General features: G+C 42.9%; 2 protein-coding genes across 2 annotated transcripts; one reads left to right on the plus strand and one right to left on the minus strand.

Annotated features, from left to right (window-relative positions):
• Positions 1 to 14,363: 14,363 nt before the first annotated feature.
• On the minus strand, positions 14,364 to 15,565 carry LOC117551036. Its single transcript, XM_034223702.1, has 4 exons — positions 15,442 to 15,565; positions 15,106 to 15,199; positions 14,910 to 14,997; positions 14,364 to 14,825 (listed from the first exon to the last, which is right to left on the minus strand). The coding sequence occupies exons 1-4, from the start codon at positions 15,464 to 15,466 to the stop codon at positions 14,364 to 14,366; spliced, it is 669 nt and encodes a 222-aa protein (XP_034079593.1). The 5' UTR covers positions 15,467 to 15,565.
• Positions 15,566 to 23,598: 8,033 nt separating this feature from the next.
• LOC117551197 lies at positions 23,599 to 24,605 on the plus strand. The gene is made up of 3 exons (XM_034223949.1): positions 23,599 to 23,686; positions 23,795 to 23,882; positions 23,967 to 24,605. Exons 1-3 carry the CDS (start codon positions 23,631 to 23,633, stop codon positions 24,423 to 24,425), a joined length of 603 nt encoding a protein of 200 aa, XP_034079840.1. The 5' UTR covers positions 23,599 to 23,630; the 3' UTR covers positions 24,426 to 24,605.
• The last annotated feature ends 148 nt before the right edge of the window (positions 24,606 to 24,753 follow it).

A 24,753-nucleotide genomic window follows, 5' to 3' on the forward strand; every position in this document is an offset into this window, starting at 1 on the left:
AGCAGATAAAGATTAGAAACATAAGAGAATACTGTATCGTTTGTAACGCAGCAACACAAACACGTTTGCTTTGAGCAAAGCAGTTTCTTTGTTGGAGAAAGGAAGTGCTAGCCGTCTTTGATGCCAACGTGTTTGTCACACTCATTTTGTCACAAGCTTAAGGAGAACCCAAATGCAGCACTCGAGAAACCAAGGGGAATTGGTAATAAACTTTATTGGAGATTCCACTGGATCTGAGGAATACCAACCGAGCAGTTTAACGCACCGGAGGACAGCGGGCAGAAGGTGAGTCAGGGACAGGCAGAGAGTCAGGGAGTAAGCGAGGCGGTCAGCGTAGATACAGGCAGGATCAGGGAACTGGCAGAGCAGGCAGATCGAGGACAGGCAGGGTCGGAACCGGGTAGGCAATCTGGTATCAAACGCGGGAAAGACAAGCATGAGGCAAAGTGCAATCTGGCAAAGAGTGTGTGTAAGGTGCGGGTTTAAATACTGGCAGAAGCTAATGGGTGCAGAAGAGAAAGAGAGTGAGCTAACGAGTGGGTGTGGAAAACAGGTGAGACAGGTGAATGGAAAACTACTGGTGAATGATGGAGCAGACTATGACAGAACCCCCCCCTTAATGGACGGCTCCTGACGTCCCTAAATGCTAATCTACAGAGGAGGGTGGGATTAATACTCATCTGAAAAATTTCTTTCGGCCTCCCTCTCCTGCCCCCTGTGGGAATCTGCGTCCTCATCAGAAGCCGGCCCCTCGCTGTCCTCCTCTGAAGAGCTGACGGTAAGAGGAGAGACTCTCCCTGCGTCTCTGCCCGTCGACGTGACAGTCTTAGATGGTTGCTCGGGATTATGCCGATGGAACTCCCTGATAAGCCGGGGGTCCAACACATGACGAGCTGGAACGGGAACGAAGAATTCATCGGAGAGTGTACGTAGGCCCGCCGTCAATCATCCGGGGGGGTGGTGGGGGAGGGACCGCAGGAACCAAGGCACTCTCTCGGACAGGTTTGATCCTGGAAACGTGGAAGGTGGGATGGATCCGCAGAGTCCGAGGCAGTCTTAGCCTTACTGCTGCGGGATTGATTATCCTGACAATCTCAAAAGGTCCAATGAATCTAGGTGCAAGCATCTTCGAATCCACCCGTAAAGGAATATCCCGGGAGGAAAGCCATACTTTTTGGCCCACCTGGTAGACAGGTGCTTTGGAACGTCGGCGGTTGGCAGAGGAGGCGTACCGGTTGGCCGAACAAACGAGAGTTCTCCGGGCTTGATTCCAGGTCCGTCGACAACGACGGATGAAAGCCTGGACGGACGGACAGGTAACCTCCCTCTCCAGGGCCGGAAACAGAGGTGGTTGAAACCCGTAAGCACACTGAAATGGGGACAGCTTGGTGGCCAAACTGACCAGCGTGTTGTGGGCGTACTCGACCCAGAGCAGTTGTTTAGCCCAGGCCGCTGGGTTCTTGGAGACAATACAGCGTAAGGTCGTCTCCATCTCCTGGTTCTTTCTTTCTGTCTGACCGTTGGATTGCGGATGGAAACCGGATGACAGACTGACCGTGGCCCCAAGGAGCGTGCAAAATTCCCTCCAGAACACCGAGGTAAATTGAGGACCACGATCGGAAACCACATCAGTAGGCAGCCCATGGAGCCGGAACACATGGAGCAGGACCAGCTCTGCCGTCTCTTTAGCTGAGGCGAGCTTGGGTATCGGCACAAAATGAGCCATCTTACTGAATCGGTCTACCACCGTCAAGATGGCAGTGTGTCCGTTGGACGGTGGCAGACCAGTAACAAAGTCCAGAGAAATGTGAGACCAGGGGCGATGAGGGATAGGCAGAGGTCGTAGGAGACCAGCAGGAGCTTGGTGAGAAGACTTGTTTTGATTGCAAACAGGGCAGGCATTAACAAATTCCCTGGTGTCCTCCTTAAGTGTTGCCCACCAGAACCTTTGCTGGACTACCTCCCATGTACGTTGGATCCCAGGATGGCAGGTGAGTCTGGAGTTATGAGCCAACTGGATAACATCAGACCTCAACGTCTGCGGAACGAACAGGCGGTTCGGAGGACAGGCACTGGGTCCCGGCTGGTCCTGCTGGGCGGCCTTGACCCTCTCCTCCACCTCCCAGATGAGGGCGGCGACGAGCTGAGGAGTCGGAAGGATGGTGTCCGAGCCCCTGGGAATGTTACCTCCCTCTCCAAACTGACGAGAAAGAGCGTCAGCCTTAATGTTCCGAGAACCAGGGCGGTAGGAGAGGGAGAAATTGAACCGAGTGAAGAAAAGGGCCCATCTAGCCTGTCTGGAATTCAGTCTGCGGGCCGACCGGATGTACTCCAAATTCTTGTGGTCGGTCCACACCAGGAAAGGTTGACTGGTCCCCTCGAGCCAGTGACGCCACTCCTCCAGAGCCAACTTCACTGCTAGCAGCTCCCGGTTTCCCACATCATAATTTCTTTCCGCTGGAGTCAAACGCCTTGAAAAGAAAGCACAGGGATGGAGTTTTTGGCTGTCCATTGCTCGCTGAGACAGGATGGCTCCCACCCCCATATCAGAAGCATCCACCTCCAAAACAAACTGTCTTACAGGATTGGGTACTCGGAGGATGGGGGCGGAGGTGAACCTGGCCTTAAGGTTCTGGAACGCCTCCTCAGCCGAGGAGGACCACTGGAACATAACCTTAGAGGAGGTCAGGGCTGTGAGAGGAGCGGCCAAGGTACTGTATCCACGAATGAACCTCCGATAGAAGTTGGCGAACCCGAGGAACTGTTGTAGCCGCTTCCGGGATTCTGGAACCGGCCAGGAAGTGACTGCATCAACCTTGGAAGGATCCATCTCGATGCTCCCCTGTCCCACGATGTATCCCAGAAAAGAGACGGAGGATGTGTGAAACTCGCACTTCTCCGTTTTAACAAACAGCGAATTCTCGAGCAATCTCCTGAGAACCGCCTGGACGTGGTGCACGTGTTCTTTCAGCGTCTTGGAAAAGATCAGGATGTCATCCAAGTACACAAACACGTGTTGGTCCAACATGTCTCTGAGCACGTCATTTACCAACGCCTGGAATACTGCAGGGGCGTTGGTAAGCCCAAAAGGCATGACTAGGTACTCGTAGTGCCCCAAGGTGGTGTTGAAGGCGGTCTTCCACTCATCCCCCTTGCGAATACGTACCAAGTGGTACGCGTTACGCAAGTCCAGCTTGGTGAATATGGTTGCCCCCTGCAGCAACTCGAATGCAGAAGAGATAAGAGGCAGTGGGTATCGATTCTTGATCGTAATGTCATTAAGACCCCGAAAGTCGATACAGGGCCTTAGGGTCTTGTCCTTCTTCTCCACAAAGAAGAACCCTGCGCCAGCAGGTGATGAGGACGGGCGAATAATCCCAGCCGCCAGAGAGTCATTGATATAAGTCTCCATGGAAACTCTTTCCGAAGCAGACAGGGAGTACAATCGACCCCTGGGAGGGCTGGTGCCGGGATGCAGGTCGATGGCACAGTCGTAGGGCCGGTGTGGTGGTAAGGAAGTAGCCCTCGACTTGCTGAATACTTCCTTGAAGTCCAGATATTCCGGTGGAACCCCTGTAACATCTGGAACTTGGCTGGGGTTCACCGAACGCTGAGGCGCGGCAGCCTGTTTCAGGCAGATCAGATGACAAGATGGACTCCAACCCAAAATGGCTCTAGTCTCCCAGTCAATGTTAGGGTTGTGGCGGCGGAGCCATGGATAACCCAGGATCAGCGGAATATGTGGAGACCGGAGAACATGAAACTGAATAGTTTCATGATGGTTCCCAGACAGGAGCATGTGAACGGGTACAGTCTGATGAGTCACTGTCCCCAGCACGTGACCGTCTAAGGCGTTGGCTGGAACTGGGCGAGACAAAAGAACCCGGTCTATCCCCAACTGCAGCATAAGCTCTTCATCCATAATACTCGCGTCCGAACCAGAGTCAATAAAAACAGCAAGAGCCTGAGAGCTATCCGGTAATAGCAACCTGGCGTGGCTCAATGGTCTCTGAGCGGGAACAAATCCAGGGGTTTGGCTCACCAGTATGTTCCCCATTACTGCTGAGCCTTTTACCGGGCAGTGAGAAACAAAATGGCTGGCCCGGCCACAGTAGAGACACAGGTTACGACGTCTGCGATGCTCACGTTCCTCCAAAGTGAGGTTGGTGCGACCCACTTGCATGGGCTCATCCCCCCCCTGGTTGCGGCTCTGGAATGAGGTGAGGAGTCGCAGCCCAGGCATGTTGAACTCCCTCCGATCGTCGCTCCCGTCTCCGTGTCTGGATGCGCCGATCCATGCGGGAAGTCAGTTCAATCAACCCATCCAGTGAATTGGGCAGATCAAACGACACCAGCTCGTCTTTAATGTAATCCGCCAAACCACGCAGATAGGCGTCACACTGGGCTGCAGAATTCCAGTTGCTGAGGCGGCTCTGGGTGCGAAACTCAATGGCATAATCCACCACAGATCCATTACACTGGCTCAGGTTCAGTAGTCCTCCTGCAGCGTCTGGACCCACAGACACGGGTCCAAACACCTTGCGCAGCTCCGCAGAAAAAGCGGGGAACGAAGAGCAGGCGGGTGTTTGTTGCTCCCATTCCGCTGTGCCCCACAGTCGGGCTTTCCCAGTCAAATGATTGACCGTGAACGCAACACGAGCAGCTTCAGAAGCGAAAGTGTGTGGCTGCAGCGCAAACAGGATAGAACAGTTCGTAAGAAACGGGCTGCAGCCCTCCGGTTCCCCGGCGTAGCGCTCCGGAGTTCCCACCCGAGGCTCCGGGGTAAATCCCATCAGAGGTGATGCAGAAGCGGGTGTCGACGGCATAGGAAGAGGAGCGGCCACTCCTGCCACTAGCGGCTGCACAGTAGCCGTTAGCTGCTGTAGCTGCGCAGATAAACAGGTTAGCGTCTGGTCATGTGAAGAGTTAGCATGATGAGCCTCGATGGCCAGGGCGGCTATCGAGGCTTCTTGCCTCTGGAGAGCGTCATCAACTCTCTTGAAACGGTCCTTAGGTCAAGAGGAGTGCGCTGGGTCCATGTTCTGGCCAGATTGTTCTGTCACAAGCTTAAGGCGAGACACGGCAGGCAAAAACATCGTTTTTCAAGTACTGGTCAATTTTGAGATTTTGTGCTATTTTGATTCCATAACATGTTTTCTTTCAGGCTTTTGGAAGGAAAACGTACAAAATACACATTTAAGTGTTTATTTTACTATAGTTTGTCTATTTGCGTCTGTAGATTTCTCCTAAATTCACCAAAAGTTAGCATTCTAACGTAACATAAAGTACCGCGACCGCTGTGTGCACCATGTCAACAGAGGTATCGCTGGAAAGCTCCGTCTCTCCTGCACAATCTCATCGGATCCAAATATGGTCATTTCCTTTGTATCAGCAACCAATCGTGAAAGCACAAAGGGGTCTTAAACCAAGAAACGAAATCTCATTGGCTGGTGTCAATTTCTGACAACGTGATTTGTTCAGATGCGTCACGTGGTGTGCTAAAACACTTCCTGGTTATCTTTCAGCTAGAAATTGAAATCTCAAAATGCCAAAAGAACGGCGAAAAAAACGTTCACAGAGAAGACGACAACAATTGTCACTTGCACGAAGCAAGGTTATAAAAAAAAAAATGACCCTGAACATGAAATACCTTCACGGAGTGCGTCGATGCGCAAGCTGTCATCCAAAGAACAGGAAGGTTTAGCTAGCGCCTCACTGCAATCTTTAAAGGTCGTTTTCTCAAAATGAGTTGTTTCTCCTACTCTGAGTTCGAAATTTCAACTTCAGTTGCACGTACATACACAAAACCTTCCAGTTATATTCCTATCAATATTATGAAGGCTTTTACAGAAGGGTTTGTTCACATATAATTCATAGCCTGAATTATACAACATTGTATACCTAAAACATGGCGAAAATGGATATTTTAGGGCTGTTGACAGTATTTTCTGATTTATGGAGTGATAAAAAGAGATATCCAATATCCCTTCTGTAAAAGCCTTAGATACTAATATGACTACAAAATGAAACAAGAATTTTGAATCTGGCTATATCCAAAGTTCAGATTTCGATTCCTGAAATGTGTTAAAATATGTGCATATTTAATGAGATAATGGGTAATTTGCATATTTAAACATGCTATTTCAGAAAACTTGTAATACAAAAGACAATTGCCTTATTGTAAGTAATTAACTGGAGAAATTTCTAGCTGATACCTTTAAGTTAAACAAATTACCCTATTCACCTGGGGTGTCTCGCCTTAAGGAGAACCCAAATGCAGCACCCGAGAAACCAAGGGGAATTGGTAATAAACTTTATTGGAGATTCCACTGGATCTGAGGAATACCAACCGAGCAGTTTAACGCACCGGAGGACAGCGGGCAGAAGGTGAGTCAGGGACAGGCAGAGAGTCAGGGAGTAAGCGAGGCGGTCAGCGTAGATACAGGCAGGATCAGGGAACTGGCAGAGCAGGCAGATCGAGGACAGGCAGGGTCGGAACCGGGTAGGCAATCTGGTATCAAACGCGGGAAAGACAAGCATGAGGCAAAGTGCAATCTGGCAAAGAGTGTGTAAGGTGCGGGTTTAAATACTGGCAGAAGCTAATGGGTGCAGAAGAGAAAGAGAGTAAGCTAACGAGTGGGTGTGGAAAACAGGTGAGACAGGTGAATGGAAAACTACTGGTGAATGATGGAGCAGACTATGACACATTTGGCCCGAGTGCTTTTTATATTGAGAATGATTAACCTGGATTCTTGTGACATATTCTGGTGGTTAGAGTATGCCAACAAAGGACATGAGTAGTTTTAGATGAATAGAAGTATCTCTTTTATACCAAGTTAGTGGACCTGTTGAATACACACATGTACCTTTTTACCCAGGTTCCTAATAAAGCTTTTTTAAAGATTTTAAGAGCCTCTCCAGAAAGCAGGCCAGAGAACATTATTTTCAGGGTTCTATATCCGTGGGATTAAGAGCAAAAAGGTAAAGCGCTCCACAGATGCACGCATCGGAGCGAGTGTGCACTCTGTGTTTCATCTTATTCTTCACATTTCTTCTTCTTTCAACAACATTTAAACCTGCGATTGCCGATAAGGGAGTTTCCCCAGCACTGTCAGGAATAGTTCACAAATCTTAAACCTGGTTTCCTTTCCTCTGTATCTGTGTGTTAACAAAGTAAATAAAGTGAATTTCACCTGCGAGCCGTATCACCTCTACAATAGTTCATCTCATCATGGACGAGAGGCTTTACTGTTAGCTATCTCAGGTGCTAGAGTAGAAGCATGCCGGTTAGTATTTGTTTAGGATCAAAGATACGAGACAGACAAACAATTAGTTGATGCTTTTATTTATACAGGAGCATGTGGGTCTCTGAAGATGAGAAAGAACAATGGATTGTGTGTGTTTTTTTAAAGCTGAAAGACATAAGGTCACTACACGGGTATGAAGATGATTGATTCCTTTACTGACAGATATTAAAACTGCAGAACACAGTATGACGTGAAGCGTATCTATGATAGAAATATTTCACCTGATTTTACACATTTTAGATTGGAACCCTTATAAAACCATAGTTTTACCTGAAGTTTGTCAACTTCAATCTTTATATTTGAAGTTTTATATTGTTAAATTATAAACCTTGTTTTTCAATATTTTAAAACCAGCTAAGCTTCATGAAGAGTTCATAAAATGAAAGCTGAACCAACTCCATCACTGATACAGATCCTGGGATGTGGTTCAGGACTCCAAAATGATCTTGAAGATCACATTTGAAACAGTTTAAGAAGATTAACATTTTCAATATTGAGTTTTTAATCACTCTGACATCAGCAGGTAGTAAAAGACTTAGGACTGTTTGTTAATGTAATTGGCCATATTCTTGAGTAACAATGTTTTGAAGAGATTTGAGTTTAAGACTACACAAAGATTAAAAGAAAACGAGACTGTCATGTCTATAAATGAATTGCTGAGTGATCACTATCTTATAACGTTTAAATTGAAAGGCTTTGGGACCAGTAGCGTGGCGTGGGAAAAAAATTAGGGGAAGCCAATAATACGTCCTTTCTTTTGGGTCGGGGGTGTGGTGGTCAATGTAATAACGTAACCAGATGAACTGCGGTGAATTTAGTTTTAGGTTGGATATTCAACGGAGATTCGCGGACCCGCCAGCAGCGTCAGTTTCCCCTGCTGCTGGCTGTATTACGACGGGGAGATCTTCTCCGCGAAACGAGGCTTTCACTTAGGGACCATCAACAAATGACTTTTCAATTACACAAGAACATTTTTCTTTTTAATAAATCGACAGCTTCCCGATCGAGTGAATGTGAAGCAAATCCACGCTAGAGCATGCATTTGTTGAACACACCTCTTTTTATTACATTTTAATACTTTAAATACGTTTCATTATTATTTTTGATGGAAAAATTAGCTTATTTCTTCAATACCTTCCAGGTCATGTGACCGATTCACTCAAAATCAATGTTGGGTCAAAGAACTACACTGGCTGCATAGGACACACCACTTTTTATTGCATTTTAATACTTTAAATATTTTTATATTATTAATTTGATGGAAGAATGAGCTTATTTCTTCAATACCTTCCAGGTCATGTGACCTAATCACTCAAAATCAATGTTGGGTCAAATAACTACACTGGCTGCATAGGACACACCTCTTTTTATTGCATTTTAATACTTTAAATATTTTATATTAATATTTTGATGGAAAAATGAGCTTATTTCTTCAATACCTTCCAGGTCATGTGACCGATTCACTCAAAATCAATGTTGGGTCAAAGAACTACACTGGCTGCATAGGACACACCTATTTTTATTGCATTTTAATACTTTAAATATTTTATATTAATATTTTGATGGAAACATTAGCTTATTTCTTCAATACCTTCCAGGTCATGTGACCGATTCACTCAAAATCAATGTTGGGTCAAAGAACTACACTGGCTGCATAGGACACACCACTTTTTATTGCATTTTAATACTTTAAATATTTTTATATTATTAATTTGATGGAAGAATGAGCTTATTTCTTCAATACCTTCCAGGTCATGTGACCTAATCACTCAAAATCAATGTTGGGTCAAATAACTACACTGGCTGCATAGGACACACCTCTTTTTATTGCATTTTAATACTTTAAATATTTTATATTAATATTTTGATGGAAAAATGAGCTTATTTCTTCAATACCTTCCAGGTCATGTGACCGATTCACTCAAAATCAATGTTGGGTCAAAGAACTACACTGGCTGCATAGGACACACCTCTTTTTATTGCATTTTAATACTTTAAATATTTTATATTAATATTTTGATGGAAACATTTGCTTATTTCTTCAATACCTTCCAGGTCATGTGACCGATTCACTCAAAATCAATGTAGGGTCAAAGAACTACACTGGCTGCATAGGACACATCTATTTTTATTGCATTTTAATACTTTAAATATTTTTATATTAATATTTTGATGGAAAAATGAGCTTATTTCTTCAATACCTTCCAGGTCATGTGACCTAATCACTCAAAATCAATGTTGGGTTAAGGTTAGGGTTAGGAAAATACACAAGAAGAGGAACAATTTCCAAAGCCTTAACCAGTAGGTTCAGCAATTATTATTACACTATGTTAAGACAGACACCAGAGGAAATAATGGCTGGTAACATAAGCAGAAGCCTCACCAAAGACGTGTTAAAGAAAATATCCTCTGAAGTGAAGAAAAGTGCAAGGCTCCACGATGACATGATGCTTGAACTCATGTTGACTCAAAAAATAATCAAAGAGAGCAGCAGTCATGCATCATCAAAAAGCTATCTTCAGCACCTACAAATTGATCCGTTTGCTGTACATTTATACACAGATGCTTGAATAAAGATATTGACTGAGCACTTGAAAAAGCCAACACCTACGACTCTCTACCTTGATGCCACAGGCAGCGTGATACAGAAAATTCCTGATCAAAATAAGCGGTTCTTGAATTATGCTTTGGTTTTGCCCGGAATGGGTAAGGATAAGCCTCCCTTGCCTGTCACAGAACTGATCACCAACAGCCATTCCATTCCATCTATTTCCCATTGGCTCATGGAATTTAAAAGAAAGTTGTCTTACATAACAAAAAGAAAGATAGCACAGGTTGAGACAGATTATAGTTGGGCTCTGATAAACAGTGTGCTTCTGTCTTTTAACAGGGAAAATATGTCAGTGTACCTTGACAGAGCATTTGAGATAGTGTCTGGACAAACTGAACTGATTCCTAACTTCACTGTGATGCATCTGTGCTCTGCTCATATCATGAAGGCTGTGTCACAAGCATTTGGAAAAAAAACTGTAGACAGGCACACAGGAATATGCAACATTCTGTTTTGCGTACATCCTGAACTGCACAAGTATGCAGGAAGCCCTTGATGTTTTTTATCATATGTGTGTGCTTTTTGATGCAGAGGAGTACACTCATTCGGTGAAACAGAGCAAAATGTACCTCGACGAGTGCATTTTGCAAACTCGGGACTTGAAACTGGAGGAAAGTGGACATGTAATGGGAGAGGAGGTGTTACGGTGTGTGAAGCAGGCAGGACCCAAATGCAGATTAAAGTGAAAATTCCTTTATTTCAAGGCTAGATGATAAATAAAGACAAAACACTCACCGACGAACTAGTCATGACAAAAGACGAACCGACAAAGACAGACAGAAAAACCAGAACTTAAATACACACAAGACTAATCACAGAAACAAGACACAGGTGAGGAGGGAGGAGAAAACACAGGGACACCAGGTGAACACAATCGGGTAAATTAGACACACCAGGGAAACTAACGACCGGGAACCACAGACAGATTTAAACAAGACACAACGCAGACAGAAACAGGCAAGACAGGAGGTGAAGACCTTTCAAAATAAAACATGAAACAAGACAAGACAAAATACAATACAGGCAGATCGTGACAGGAGGAAAGCAAAATGGAAACAAATGCTCATAGCATTATTGGAAAGTCCCCTTTTACACAAGCTTTTCAAGTCAGGCGGGACCAAGCAGAGTGTGACATTCTCTCTGACGATGCTGTTCATGTAAAAAAACACTACCTCTGTCCTGGTGTCATTGATGCACTGTTAAAAAACTACATGGGGATCTTCCCATTGTGGAGTGGTTTGTTGCTTGGGGATCTGTCGCGACATAGAAAAGGTACCTCTAAAAAAGATGGAAGTCATAAAACCAGGGATACCAACTGCCATGTTGAGCTCTGGTTTGGGTTGGTCAAACACTCCATCCTTTTAAAAAAAAAGTACCTGAGACCAGCTGAGTTCGTCTCCAAAATGTATGCCTCAATACAAGGAAGATATATAGAGCACATTGAGCAACACAATCTGCCAATGCATATTCTGGAGAAAAAACTTTGGACATCCTAGCAGGCCAGATGATGACCACGAGGAACAGTGGAACAAGCGGGAAAGTTCTGCTGGTCACACCAAGTCCAAATCCAAGTACTTCAATCCACCAAAAACACTACCCAACCCCAAGAGCCCACCTGCCACAAAGGTGAAGAAAAGAAAAGTGGACCAACAGGAAAAAGACGCACAGGGAAATGTGAGTTTCTCTAAGACTTACTATGTTCAAAGTGTATAAATTGTTCTCCAGCATTTTAATTGTAACAATGGAATAAGTAAATATTGTCAGAAAGTAAAGCATGGACTAAATTGGTAAAGAATGAGGTGAAGGACAAAGAACATGAAGTATTATAATAACCCAAGATGATTAGGTGCATGTTGTAGGGGGAGAATATGAAGATGAAAAATGTAAATACAGCTTACAAACTTATAACAGAAACTATATTTCCAAATCAGACTTTAAACTGCAATTACAGTTTCTGTTCCTGAGCAGCCTGTTTAATGTCATTTAGTGAAAACTCTAAAAGGGACTGAGGTTACTGACTGAGGCCCAATCCCAAACCACTCCCTCGACCCTCCCCCTCCGTGACGGAGTTAACTCCGTCTTTAGGCACACTCACAGCTGAATGAAGTTCCCTCCATTAAGGGTTAAGGGTATAAATACAGCGGCAAGCTTTGGGATGGCCTCCCCTCTCTCCGCAGGAAACGGAAACGGACGTCATGGTGTCCAACCCACATCTGTCGGCTGCATTGACCTGCGTTGCTATCCGTCGCCTGTTAGCGGGTGCAATGGCAAGATCCAACAGAAGGCGCAGAAGGTTGAGGCGCATTTTAGCGATGTGCCAGTTGCTAATACAACAATTATCTTCACTTTATTTCTTATATAGTAGCCTATGAACTTTGTATGTGTAATACAAATATATATTTAGATATATTGTGATATACATTCATTTATTCTTTCCTTATAAGCTATACGTGTATATCTGTATAGTGTCTGTAGAATTCCAACACAGAGAAATGTTGTCAGTAATTTATAGAATAAAAAAGGAAAGGTTAATTTGACTTGGTCTCAGAATTGTTTACAGAGCTGTGTGTGTGTGTGTGTGTGTGTGTGTGTGTGTGTGTGTGTGTGTTGGAGTATAGTTATTGAACAATACTGTGTCCTGCGTTTGTCTTTTACAGGGGGGCAAAGGTCTTTACATGCAGCTCAATGCTACTGCCCCAATTCTCGCCGTGTATGCCAACCCTGAAGCCTGTCAAAAGAAGGACTTTAGAGTTAAGCGATCTAGTGTGGTGTATTTAGTGCAGATGCTTTCTTCCCCAAAGGACCACGGATGGGGACAAGACATCGAGGTGCTTGTTCTCCTCTACAGCTTGGCCCATGGACTATCACTCTCTGTGGTGGGTTCAGCATTCGGGATTTCCAAATCGACGGTCCACAGGATCGTCAAACACGTCACCGGGAAGATAAAGGCCAACCTGAAGACCCTCATTTCCCTGCCAACCGCAGATGAGCTGCCAGAGATTGCAGATGGCTTCTGTCAGCTTGCAAAGAGTCCTGCATTTCACCGTGCTGCTGGTGCGATTGATGGATGCCATATTCGCATCAAACCTCCAGGAAACGAGTACCACAAGGAGTACATCAATTACAAGCTGTTTCCTTCCATCCAGATGCAGGCCATCTGTGACTCAACTGGGAGATTCCTGGATGTCTTCATTGGCTATCCAGGCTCCGTTCATGATGCCAGAGTACTGCGAAACAGCCCCATCTTCTGCCAGGCACTGTTTCCCCCAGCTGGTTGGTTCCTCCTTGGGGACGGTGGTTATCCCTGCCTGGAAAAACCAGTGGGATTACTCACACCCTACAAGGTCCCTCGCGGCCAGGTGCAGGCCAGATTCAACAGGCATCATGCCAGGGCTCGGTCTGTGGTGGAAAGAGCATTTGGAAGGATGAAGGCTCGCTGGAGGGCCACCCTTTTCAAAGCGCTGGAGGTCAGTCCAAGCTTTGCCCCTGACATCATTGCATGTTGTGCATTTCTGCACAATCTGTGCATAGACATGAACGATGTCCTTGAGGATGCTGAAGCCTTCCCCCCCTGAAGATGGGGACCAGAGTCCTCCCCCTGCCGCAGCATGTGGACAGGAAAGTCCTGGACACCACCTAAGGAACAGGATTGCTGCACAACTCTCTGCTCCTGTCCAAATGGCACCACACCTGAGAGAGCACGATTACATCTAATGAACTTTGTTTTTTTTTTGGAAAAACGTGGTTGTCTGTTAACTTGTGTTTTTGAAATGATGTGCACACATACCTGATTTAATTTTGTTTGTTTTAGTGAGCTCCACTTCTCACTTTAGAGAAAAGAGGTGAAATAAAATAAACCTGTGCACCGTTGATTTCAAACTTGGTTTTCCTGAATTGTCTTTCTGCATAATCCCAAATTGGAGACAAATGTCCTTACCTCTTGGATCATTCAATCACGAGCACAGAGCAAAGGTTCAGAAAATGAACACAGGTCTTCTAATACAATCACTTTTGTTTTTGAGTGAAACTCTGCAAATGGTTTGACATGAGCAATTAAGACCATAAATGGCATGTATATGTTAATGCCTTATACCCAGGGCCGTTTCTAGCTTAGTCCGCCTATAGGAAGAAACGGCCCTGCTTATACCTATGAAGCGCACAGACATATCTTTATTTAAAATGCTGATATTCAGGGTTAATCTTCAGACTTTGGAAAAAACACTTTAGTTCCGTGCACAACATTACTTTGTGCAAAACGTTTCCTTCTACATTATGAAACCCACACAGAACAATGTAGCCATCTAACAATCAAGCAAACGCAATGTCACCTTCATCACCCGTCTACCTGTATTTACTATATCCCATACAATATTGAAGACATGAAGGACAGTACGTTAAATTAGGTTTATCCAAATAAATAATACAAGCAAACAAAAACAAGTCTTTTAAGTAACATCAATAATCAACATATAAATGGCCAATGGTGGGGGAAAAAAATTAATCATATTTTTTCGAACAGGGTTAGAAATGTATCTGAGTGCTGCATTATTTCTCTGTGGCGTTCTTCCTCTTTTTCTGCCTCGCGTTCTAGGCACTCCAGCACTCCCATAGCACCTTTTCTTTTTTGGGGGGGGGGGGCTGCTGGGTGGTTCCAGCCTCAGACAGTGATGAGGGTGGTGAGGGGTCTGGATCATCAGCCACATTTGGGGGGGGAAGGAAGAGGAGCAGGAAGCAGCCTCCTGATCAAAGAGGATTGTGGGGTTTGCCAAGGCTGAGGCAACAAGGACAGGAGGACTAATTGAAGGCCTTGCACCTATGGCCTCATCCATGGCCATGAAGAAGGGCCATGTTGCAGGGGTTTCTTCCCCCTGATCAGTCCCTGTTCCAGTCCTTGGCCTTTTAAGTTCCTATTGCAAACAAATGCATGTTAGAAATCTTTGTTCAGCTTTTTGAAAAACAAACACGTTTTACAATAACAATACACCATTTACCTTGTATTTCTTTTTTAGGTTCTCCCATTTCTTGGAGGCCTGTTTGTGAGACACATGTTGCCCAAGGTCCAGTTCCTTAATGATTGACCTGTTATCATAGCATATTTAACCAATATATATTGGTGTTAAGGCAATGACCCACAGTGCACATTCATTACTTTCATTGCACAAAATATAAATTGAGTGCATAACTCACTCCCATGCTTCTTTGGCAGCATTGCGTTTTTTGCAGAACAGGTCATCCTTTTCCATTCTTAAAGCAATAAGTGCCTTGGTTTTTACCACAGTCCCTGAAATTACAAATCACACTTAAGTTTAAACCGATTTCGTAAGTGAATGGATACATGAATTGACACATGTGTTGTTAGTTTGATTCCGATTTAGATTTGTACATCTTCAAAATAAAAATCTAATGTAATCTTGGCAAATCAAATTAACACGTGTAGATTCATAAATACATGTTCACAAAGGCATGTTTTAGTTAAGGCAACGTATTATTTATCGTTTAAAAAAATAACCACATGGAACTCACATTTGTATGACGTTGTTTCCTCCATGCCCGAAAAACGGTTGCACACCTGTGGAGTGAGATTATCAATCCATGAGGCGCATTCACACTGAGGTACTTTTCCCACAAAGGTTCATGTGAATTCTTTTATCGCGTTCACACCCAAGCGGCAAACTGTGGGGTAGAGCCGGTGTCAGTACCAGATATGTTCGGGTGTATTTCCGTCGCATCCGTCATCCGTCATATTCGTCATATTTTACGGCAACTCAAGAGGGCCATCACGGTCAAATTCCGAACATTTAAACATAGCCGACACTTCATTCTTTACTTTGTCCGTTATTATATGTAGAAGATTATACTTTTTCTCCGTCATGTTGTTTCCTTAGCAACAACTTCAAACAGGCATAGCCTACACTTCATTCTTTACTTTGTCCGTTATTATATGTAGAAGATATTAATTTTTTCTCCGTCATGTTGTTTCCATAGCAACAACTTCAAACAATAACAACTAACCGCTAGCCGCAAAGCTAGCTTCACAGCCACTGCTCCGTTTTCGGAGACTTTGCACACGTTTTTCACAAACATTTTCACACGCTAGGAGTACTTCCACTAGCTTCGTCTTGATCTGTAGATGTGATTTGATGTGTCGTGTGTCCCCCAACTCCTCTCCAAAGTTCAGATATATAATAAAATACTCAGGGGAGTTTCCTGAATTGTCATGCCCAAAGCCAAGCACTAAGCCCTGGGTAAATTAAGAGGCTGATCTCGGGCACTTTTGTCCACTTTCCCTGGTGGTCGAAACTCAAGCCAGACATCCCTGGAATCGTCTCAGAGAGTAGATGATCAGTGGGGCCTTGTTTTTACTGAATTATGTGTTTTTTTATGATGAATTCAAATATGGGCTTATTTTTAGGATTTTCGGAGACTTTGCACACGTTTTCACAAACATTTTTACGCTAGGAGTATGGGAGTACTTCCATTCGCTTCGCCTTGATCTGTAGATGTGATTTGATGTGTCGTGTGTCTCCCAACTCCTCTCCAAAGTTCAGATACTATATACAAATACTAAAAGGTAAATAAAACATTAAACATAATGACAAAATAACAACCTGAAATATATGTATTCTATCTACACATTTCGTAATTATCTAATCTAGTGGCCTGATAAAAGTGTTGGCTAAAGTAACGCAGAATATATATATTTTTTAATTGTAAATAATTAGAAACATTATTTATGTGCACAAGTACATGGGACCACACCATAGCACCCCACACATAACAAGCTGTCCCGAGTTCCTCCGGCTGCAGTTCCGCAGACGGCCGGTGTGTGGCAGCAGAGCGCTGGGAGCAGAGGGAGGTGAGTATATGACGGATATGACGGAAGACGGATGCGACGGAAATACACCCGAACATATCTGGTAGCCCGAACATATCTGGTACTGACACCGGGAAGCCAATACGGAAGTGCCACACACTGCAGTTCATATATTGGCCGATAGGCGATGGCTGCAGAAAGGAGCAATTTCCATAGACCCCCATGTTAAAATGCCCAACTTTACAGCAGAAGAAAAATGTTTCTACCCCTGGCTCCATACATTTTATTATCGATATAGTTAGATTCCACCTTCATTATTATGGATCTGTGAGTGAATTTTTTTCTAACGCGACCCTTTTATTTATATTAGGTCTTAAAGTTTGTGCATAAATTAGGGCGTGGTCACATTGAGTGACGGCTCTGTCAAGTGCCTGCCGCTGTTAGCTTCTTGTCTCTCTGCTAGCTGCTCCGTGAAGTTAGCTACAGGGACTCTGCCTGCTCAGCTCATCCAGGAAACACAACTTGTAGCCGGCCGTGGTTGTTTGTTCTTCATGCTTATATATCGGACTATTGTGACTCACTCTGCGGTTAAAACAGACGGTGCATGAATGCGGTTTTGCGGTAAGTGAAATTCTAGTGCTTTATTTATGTGTTAATGATTTAATCAGCTACGTAATGAATGGTGAGGCTTGGGTTAGCATGTAAGCTAGTGGTAGCTACATCGGTGCTAACGATTGTAATCGTAGCCTCCAAGTTAAAATCATAGACTGTATATATAAAGGTTACAACGAAATAGACAAGTGTTAAGTGGGATAATACTGTTGAACAAACGGCTTCTGTTTGAGGTTGATAAAATAAGGTTACATCCTTGTAACTTAGAGATATTTTATTATGTAGGTAGAACTGTATGCATCTAAGGTTAATTTAAATTGGCTATGCTCAAGTATGTAGACAAGCTAATGTCGAAGTAGTGTATGTGAAATCAACCTCACAATAAGATGTGTGTATATTACAATTATTAATGTCATATTTCAAGATGATTACTTAGATATTACAATATGGTTGGTTGAGCTGGAGTTCATTATCGAGCTTACACGTTAACGTCACAGTCATCTGAAGAACGAACCCAAACCTTGTTGTTTTTATTAATTGTATTACCAAATGGGTATCAAATAAACAGTAAGCATTGGTAACACAACTTCCAAAGTTACAGTAAAATAAAAAGGCCCCTGACTCGGACAATACACAATCCAACATGTTCAACAGAAGAGAATCAGTTATATTGTTTGTACACATGGTACTTTACACATATATATATATATATATATATATATATATATATATATATATATATATATATATCTATATATCTGTTTGTTTAAGGTGTCCAGGTGATGCAGACAGGCTGGACCAGAGAGTGAGAGACAGAACTGGACTCCTCACAGCAGTGAACTTCAGCACAGGTACAAAGACTCTTTTTTCATACTGTACAAAGAATCAAGAAAGATATTGGTTTAAATGAATGAAGTATTGACTTGAATACACTGATATACATTCCATTAAACAATACTAAATACTAGATCACCTACACATCAGTTAAGTTGAGGGTTTTTTCCATGCAAAAAGTTACATTTAGATGATAACAAGCAATATGACTTTGTCAGCTTTCTAATTTAATGTATTGAAGGCAAAGATATTTAACACATAGTGAGAACTGCTACTATTTATCTCTCAATATTGTCTGTAAAAAACGTGGTAAAAGTGATTCTTTCAGTGAGACAACAGAGCAAGCTTCTACAGTTGCACTACGTTTTGATAACAGTTAAATATTATTTTGATAATAACATATATTTCAATGTTGATGAACTTCATACTGTTCATTAATAATCTGATTGTCTTTGTAGCTCATTGTTGAAATAAAAAAAAACATTACAATTACAAAATAATTACATCTACAGCCCCTAAACACACAAACACACCGCTTTAATAAATAACACACTTTTTCTGCAATAATATGTTTTATGTTTCCTGTCATTTTTGTTAGGAAAGGACATGCCTGAAAGACAGGACATTTTCTCCTTCTCTGAGGGTCAAGAAGAACATCCAAGAGGAACATTAAAAGCTGATGTTATGAGATTTTAAGACCAGTACAGGACATTCACTAAGAAACTACTTTTATTGTGAAAACACAGTCAGCTGATCGAATGCAGCTATTTCCACATCTACACTCCATCAGCTGATTATTTATATTTGCCTCACTTTATGAGCTTCACAACATGTACCTTGTTTTGCAACATCACAAATAAATGGGGCCAATCTTCAGTCAGATGTGAATGTGTAATCTAACATTTTCAGTAAGAATAATGGACAAAAGGAGTGCAAATACAATTACAATTTATTGAAATGTGAACCAAAAGTTAATCAAATGTTTTAAATAAAAAGCACATATGGACAGAAGGTGTAAACCTATTAAATGTATAAGTAAACACATTTAGTCAAATAAAGTGACTGACTAGGCCTGTGCAGTTGGTATCAGCTTTGCCCAGCATGGGCTCCTTCATCAGCCCTGGTCCTCCTCGCAGAGGAAAGACCCTCAGTCCTCTCCAAACCAACAGACAGGACGTCCATCACACGGAGGTTTCTCCCTGAAGTCTCTGCAGCTCTCTGGACACCATGCTGTCTCAATCCGTCCACACTGAATATGAGATTGGGAAAATGAAAATAATAAATGCTTTAGACAATAAGAAACATAAAGTTGACTGTTGAGTTGCTCAGTTTTTTTAGATTGTCAATACTATTACTGTATAACTAATATCTCAGGTTAAGAGGCACATTCAAATAAAGATTGGTCTTTAAATACATTTTGTCTTTTGAATTGTTTGTCTAAAGTCAAGGATCTAGAACTGGTACTTAGTTTTAATGATATAGTCTGGTTATTATGCTGTTTGGAGGAGGCCTCACAGGTAAGAGCACTAACTAGCTACCATCACATGTACCTTAGCTTGACTTAAATGTATAGTTAAGTGATATCAAAATATAAATAACTAATGTCATGCAAACATATTCATATTTGCTTGATTCCAGTGTTGAATTTAGCACAATTGCATACAAACGTTAAGGGGTTTTAAGATTCTGAAGTATTATGCTAAAAGCTCAATAACTTAGATTATTATTTATAGTTTTGCTGAATAGTTTCATGTCCGCTTACCTTAGAAACGTAAAATGCGACGGCAGCGTGCAGATGGGGAGCATGTTAGCTTAGCAGCTTCAGCTAGCTCTGGAACTTCCAGCTCGGTGGCAGCAGGTCCCGCCTCGGCTCCGCCTCTTTGCCCTTATTTGGAGCAGGCTGGAGAAGGCGGGAGTTGAACTCTGGCGTCACTGTCGAGCCGTTAGTGGCCGACTCCGCCTACTAAGGGCTTCACGGCAACTCTGCAGAATCCTATGGGTGACGTCACGGACCCTACGTCCATTTATATACAAGAGGCTTCTCAATACTCAAATGTCCCCTCCTCGACTCCCCTCCTCGGTTCCCCTCCTCGAGACTTAGACCCGCCCACAGGAGATGCGAGCGGAGGACCGAGGAGGGGAACCGAGGAGAGAGGAGGGGAAGCAGCAGACGTTTAAAGAAATGAGAACTCCTCTCCTCTGAGCGGTCATTTTAAAGAGACGTCCGTTCATTATTACGTGGCAACAGCTGCATCAGCTGTCGAGTGTTTTGTCATAGCGCTGTATCTCTGTTAGATCAGCTGAACATTGTTCCCCCACATATTTACTTTGAATTCATTGAGAGTGCGGTATAATGAGACAATAACAGGCTACAGATGCGGACACACACACACACACACACACACAAATATATGTATATAAATATATACAATTTAAAGTATGAGAGCACTCTCATAATAACGTAACACAATCAGAGACTGGATATATCCCCCCCTCTCTCTGGTCGCTGAAATGGGGAATTGAAATTACGGGCCAAAAGTTGTATTTACAAGTAGGCCTATTAAAAGTAAGCAGAGGACACCAAACCAACTGAGACCCGTCTGTCCGCCGCATGTACGCACTGTACAACACACACCTACACACTGTAGGGCCTAGGCCTACCACACACACCTACAGCTCCTAAAGCATAAGCCGTTGTGTATTTTTTATTATGTGAAGCAATGGTCTTAAAATATCGACTCTTTGTTTGTAGATATCTACTAAACTAAAGCAAATAAAGAGAGTAGGCCTGTTATACTGAGTGATATATATTATACACACTGCTCTGCTTTCTGCACGGACCTTCTCTCTGGAAACATCGCGACGCGATGAAAGCAGTTTCTAAAATAATATCCAGGGGATGCATGCATAGCTGTCATTGGCTGAGATAAGTCCGGCCGTGCGTCACGCCTCCACCGTTCCCGGAAATGCATCCGTGGAGGAGCCGTGGAGGAACCACCAGTGTATCCTCGGTTATAGCTCCTCCAGAGAGCGTCCTCGACGCTCGATGCTCGGTCCTCGGTGTGCATTTAGAGAAATGAGACGTCCTTCAAGTCTATGGTTCACACCAAAAAGAGCCGGTACTAAAATTAGTTCATGTGAACCTTTTTACCCGTGCGGCTCTCTTGTGAGAAAAGAGCTATATTTCTGATTGGCTGGGCGGATGGCAAACCACGTCCCGTAAAACTCCCAAAAAGTTTTGTGAAGCCGCCATTTTATTATCCTCGCATTAGCATTATTATCATTAGCATTAGCCCAGCGCAGAAACGCAGAGAGACTAACTTATGGCAACACAAAATAAAACATGGGAGCGGTGGAGATGAGGAGGTGTCGGCGTTCTGGCGATTTACTCGGAAGGCTTCAGTAGAAGCTGCTGGGAGTGAAGCCAGTCCCCAACTCCAGGGACTTCCGGCCGGGGACATTGGGCGGCAGTATATGCCGTGAAGTGGTTTGCGGCCTGCCAATAAACCCAAAGCAGAAGAAGAACAAGTGACGTCAGCGGCTTCTTTTGCCTAATCCACCCCCAGGGACTTTTTCCAGTGTGAACGCGATCTGTACTTAGTTCATGCGAACTAAAGAGTTCACATGAACTAAGTTCACATGAACCTTTGTGGGAAAAGTACCGCAGTGTGAATGCGCCCATGCAAACTCGCTGTCGGAGGCTTTTATAACCCACTACGCCTCCGCCCTGATTGCTTTGGACCAGCCCTCAATATGGCGGACCCTTCGCGTGAACGCGCAAACGGAGGGGTAGGGTGTAGGGGTAGGGTGTAGGGGGCGGTTTGGGAATGGGCCTGAGTGTTAAAATGCAATAAAAAGAGGTGTGTCCTATGCAGCCAGTGTAGTTCTTTGACCCAACATTGATTTTGAGTGATTAGGTCACATGACCTGGAAGGTATTAAAGAAATAAGCTCATGTTTCCATCAAATTAATAATATAAAATATTTAAAGTATTAAAATGCAATAAAAAGAGGTGTGTCCTATGCAGCCAGTGTAGTTCTTTGACCCAACATTGATTTTGAGTGAATCGGTCACATGACCTGGAAGGTATTGAAGAAATAAGCTCATTTTTCCATCAAATTAATAACATAAAATATTTAAAGTATTAAAATGCAATAAAAAGAGGTGTGTCCTATGCATCCAGTGTAGTTCTTTGACCCAACATTGATTTTGAGTGAATCGGTCACATGACCTGGAAGGTATTGAAGAAATAAGCTCATTTTTCCATCAAATTAATAACATAAAATATTTAAAGTATTAAAATGCAATAAAAAGAGGTGTGTCCTATGCATCCAGTGTAGTTATTTGACCCAACATTGATTTTGAGTGAATCGGTCACATGACCTGGAAGGTATTGAAGAAATAAGCTCATTTTTCTATCAACAATATTAATATAAAAATATTTAGAATGTTCAAATGCGATAAAAAGAGGTGTGTCCTATTCAGTCAGTGTAGTTCTTTGACCCAGCATTTAGTTTTGAGTGATTAGGTCACATGACCTGGAAGGTATTGAAGAAATAAGCTCATTTTTCCATCAAATTAATAATATAAAATATTTAAAGTATTAAAATGCAATAAAAAGAGGTGTGTCCTATGCAGCCAGTGTAGTTCTTTGACCCAACATTGATTTTGAGTGAATCGGTCACATGACCTGGAAGGTATTGAAGAAATAAGCTCATTTTACCATCAAAATATTAATATAAAATATTTAAAGTATTAAAATGCAATAAAAAGAGGTGTGTCCTATGCAGCCAGTGTAGTTATTTGACCCAACATTGATTTTGAGTGAATCGGTCACATGACCTGGAAGGTATTGAAGAAATAAGCTCATTTTTCCATCAAAATATTAATATAAAATATTTAGAATGTTCAAATGCGATAAAAAGAGGTGTGTCCTATTCAGCCAGTGTAGTTCTTTGGCCCATTCCCAAACCGCCCCCTACACCCTACCCCTCCGTTTGCGCATTCACGCGAAGGGTCCGCCATATTGAGGGCTGGTCCAAAGCAATCAGGGCGGAGGCGTAGTGGGTTATAAAAGCCTCCGACAGCGAGTTTGCATGGATGCAGGCTTGATAATCTCACTCCACAGGTGTGCAACCGTTTTTCGGGCATGGAGGGAACAACGTCATACAAATGTGAGTTCCATGTGGTTATTTTTTTAAATGATAAATAATACGTTGCCTTAACTAAAACATGCCTTTGTGAACATGTATTTATGAATCTACACGTGTTAATTTGATTTGCCAAGATTACATTAGATTTTTATTTTGAAGATGTACAAATCTAAATCGGAATCAAACTAACAACACGTGTCAATTCATGTATCCATTCACTTACGAAATCGGTTTAAACTTAAGTGTGATTTGTAATTTCAGGGACTGTGGTAAAAACCAAGGCACTTATTGCTTTAAGAATGGAAAAGGATGACCTGTTCTGCAAAAAACGCAATGCTGCCAAAGAAGCATGGGAGTGAGTTATGCACTCAATTCATATTTTGTGCAATGAAAGTAATGAATGTGCACTGTGGGTCATTGCCTTAACACCAATATATATTGTTTAAATATTCTATGATAACAGGTCAATCATTAAGGAACTGGACCTTGGGCAACATGTGTCTCACAAACAGGCCTCCAAGAAATGGGAGAACCTAAAAAAGAAATACAAGGTAAATGGTGTATTGTTATTGTAAAACATGTTTGTTTTTGAAAAAGCTGAACAAAGATTTCTAACATGCATTTGTTTGCAATAGGAACTTAAAAGGCCAAGGACTGGAACAGGGACTGATCAGGGGGAAGAAACCCCTGCAACATGGCCCTTCTTCATGGCCATGGATGAGGCCATAGGTGCAAGGCCTTCAATTAGTCCTCCTGTCCTTGTTGCCTCAGCCTTGGCAAACCCCACAATCCTCTTTGATCCGGAGGCTGCTTCCTGCTCCTCTTCCTTCCCCCCCCCAAATGTGGCTGATGATCCAGACCCCTCACCACCCTCATCACTGTCTGAGGCTGGAACCACCCAGCAGCCCCCCCCCCCAAAAAAGAAAAGGTGCTATGGGAGTGCTGGAGTGCCTAGAACGCGAGGCAGAAAAAGAGGACGAACGCCACAGAGAAATAATGCAGCACTCAGATACATTTCTAACCCTGTTCGAAAAAATGGTCGACAAAATGTGATTTATTTTTTCCCCCCCACCATTGGCCATTTCTATGTTTGATTATTGATGTTACTTAAAAGACTTGTTTTTGTTCGCTTGTATTATTTATTTGGAAGACAATAAACCTAATTTAACGTACTGTCCTTCATGTCTTCAATATTGTATGGGATATAGTAAATACAGGTAGACGGGTGATGAAGGTGACATTGCGTTTGCTTGATTGTTAGATGGCTACATTGTTCTGTGTGGGTTTCATAATGTAGAAGGAAAAACTAAAGTGATTGTATTAGAAGACCTGTGTTCATTTTCTGAACCTTTGCTCTGTGCTCGTGATTGAATGATCCAAGAGGTAAGGACATTTGTCTCCAATTTGGGATTATGCAGAAAG

The sequence above is a fragment of the Gymnodraco acuticeps genome, unplaced genomic scaffold (assembly GCF_902827175.1).
Source record: "Gymnodraco acuticeps unplaced genomic scaffold, fGymAcu1.1, whole genome shotgun sequence".
Lineage (NCBI taxonomy): Eukaryota > Metazoa > Chordata > Actinopteri > Perciformes > Bathydraconidae > Gymnodraco > Gymnodraco acuticeps.

Coding starts and splice junctions, on each gene's coding strand:
- LOC117551197 (XM_034223949.1), top strand. CDS start 23,631: ATGGAAAAGGATGACCTGTTCTGCAAAAAACGCAATGCTGCCAAAGAA. Junction 23,687..23,794: donor GCTGCCAAAGAAGCATGGGA/GTGAGTTATGCA, acceptor CTATGATAACAG/GTCAATCATTAAGGAACTGG. Junction 23,883..23,966: donor ACCTAAAAAAGAAATACAAG/GTAAATGGTGTA, acceptor TGTTTGCAATAG/GAACTTAAAAGGCCAAGGAC.
- LOC117551036 (XM_034223702.1), bottom strand. CDS start 15,466: ATGGAGGAAACAACGTCATACAAAT. Junction 14,998..15,105: donor GCTGCCAAAGAAGCATGGGA/GTGAGTTATGCA, acceptor CTATGATAACAG/GTCAATCATTAAGGAACTGG. Junction 14,826..14,909: donor ACCTAAAAAAGAAATACAAG/GTAAATGGTGTA, acceptor TGTTTGCAATAG/GAACTTAAAAGGCCAAGGAC.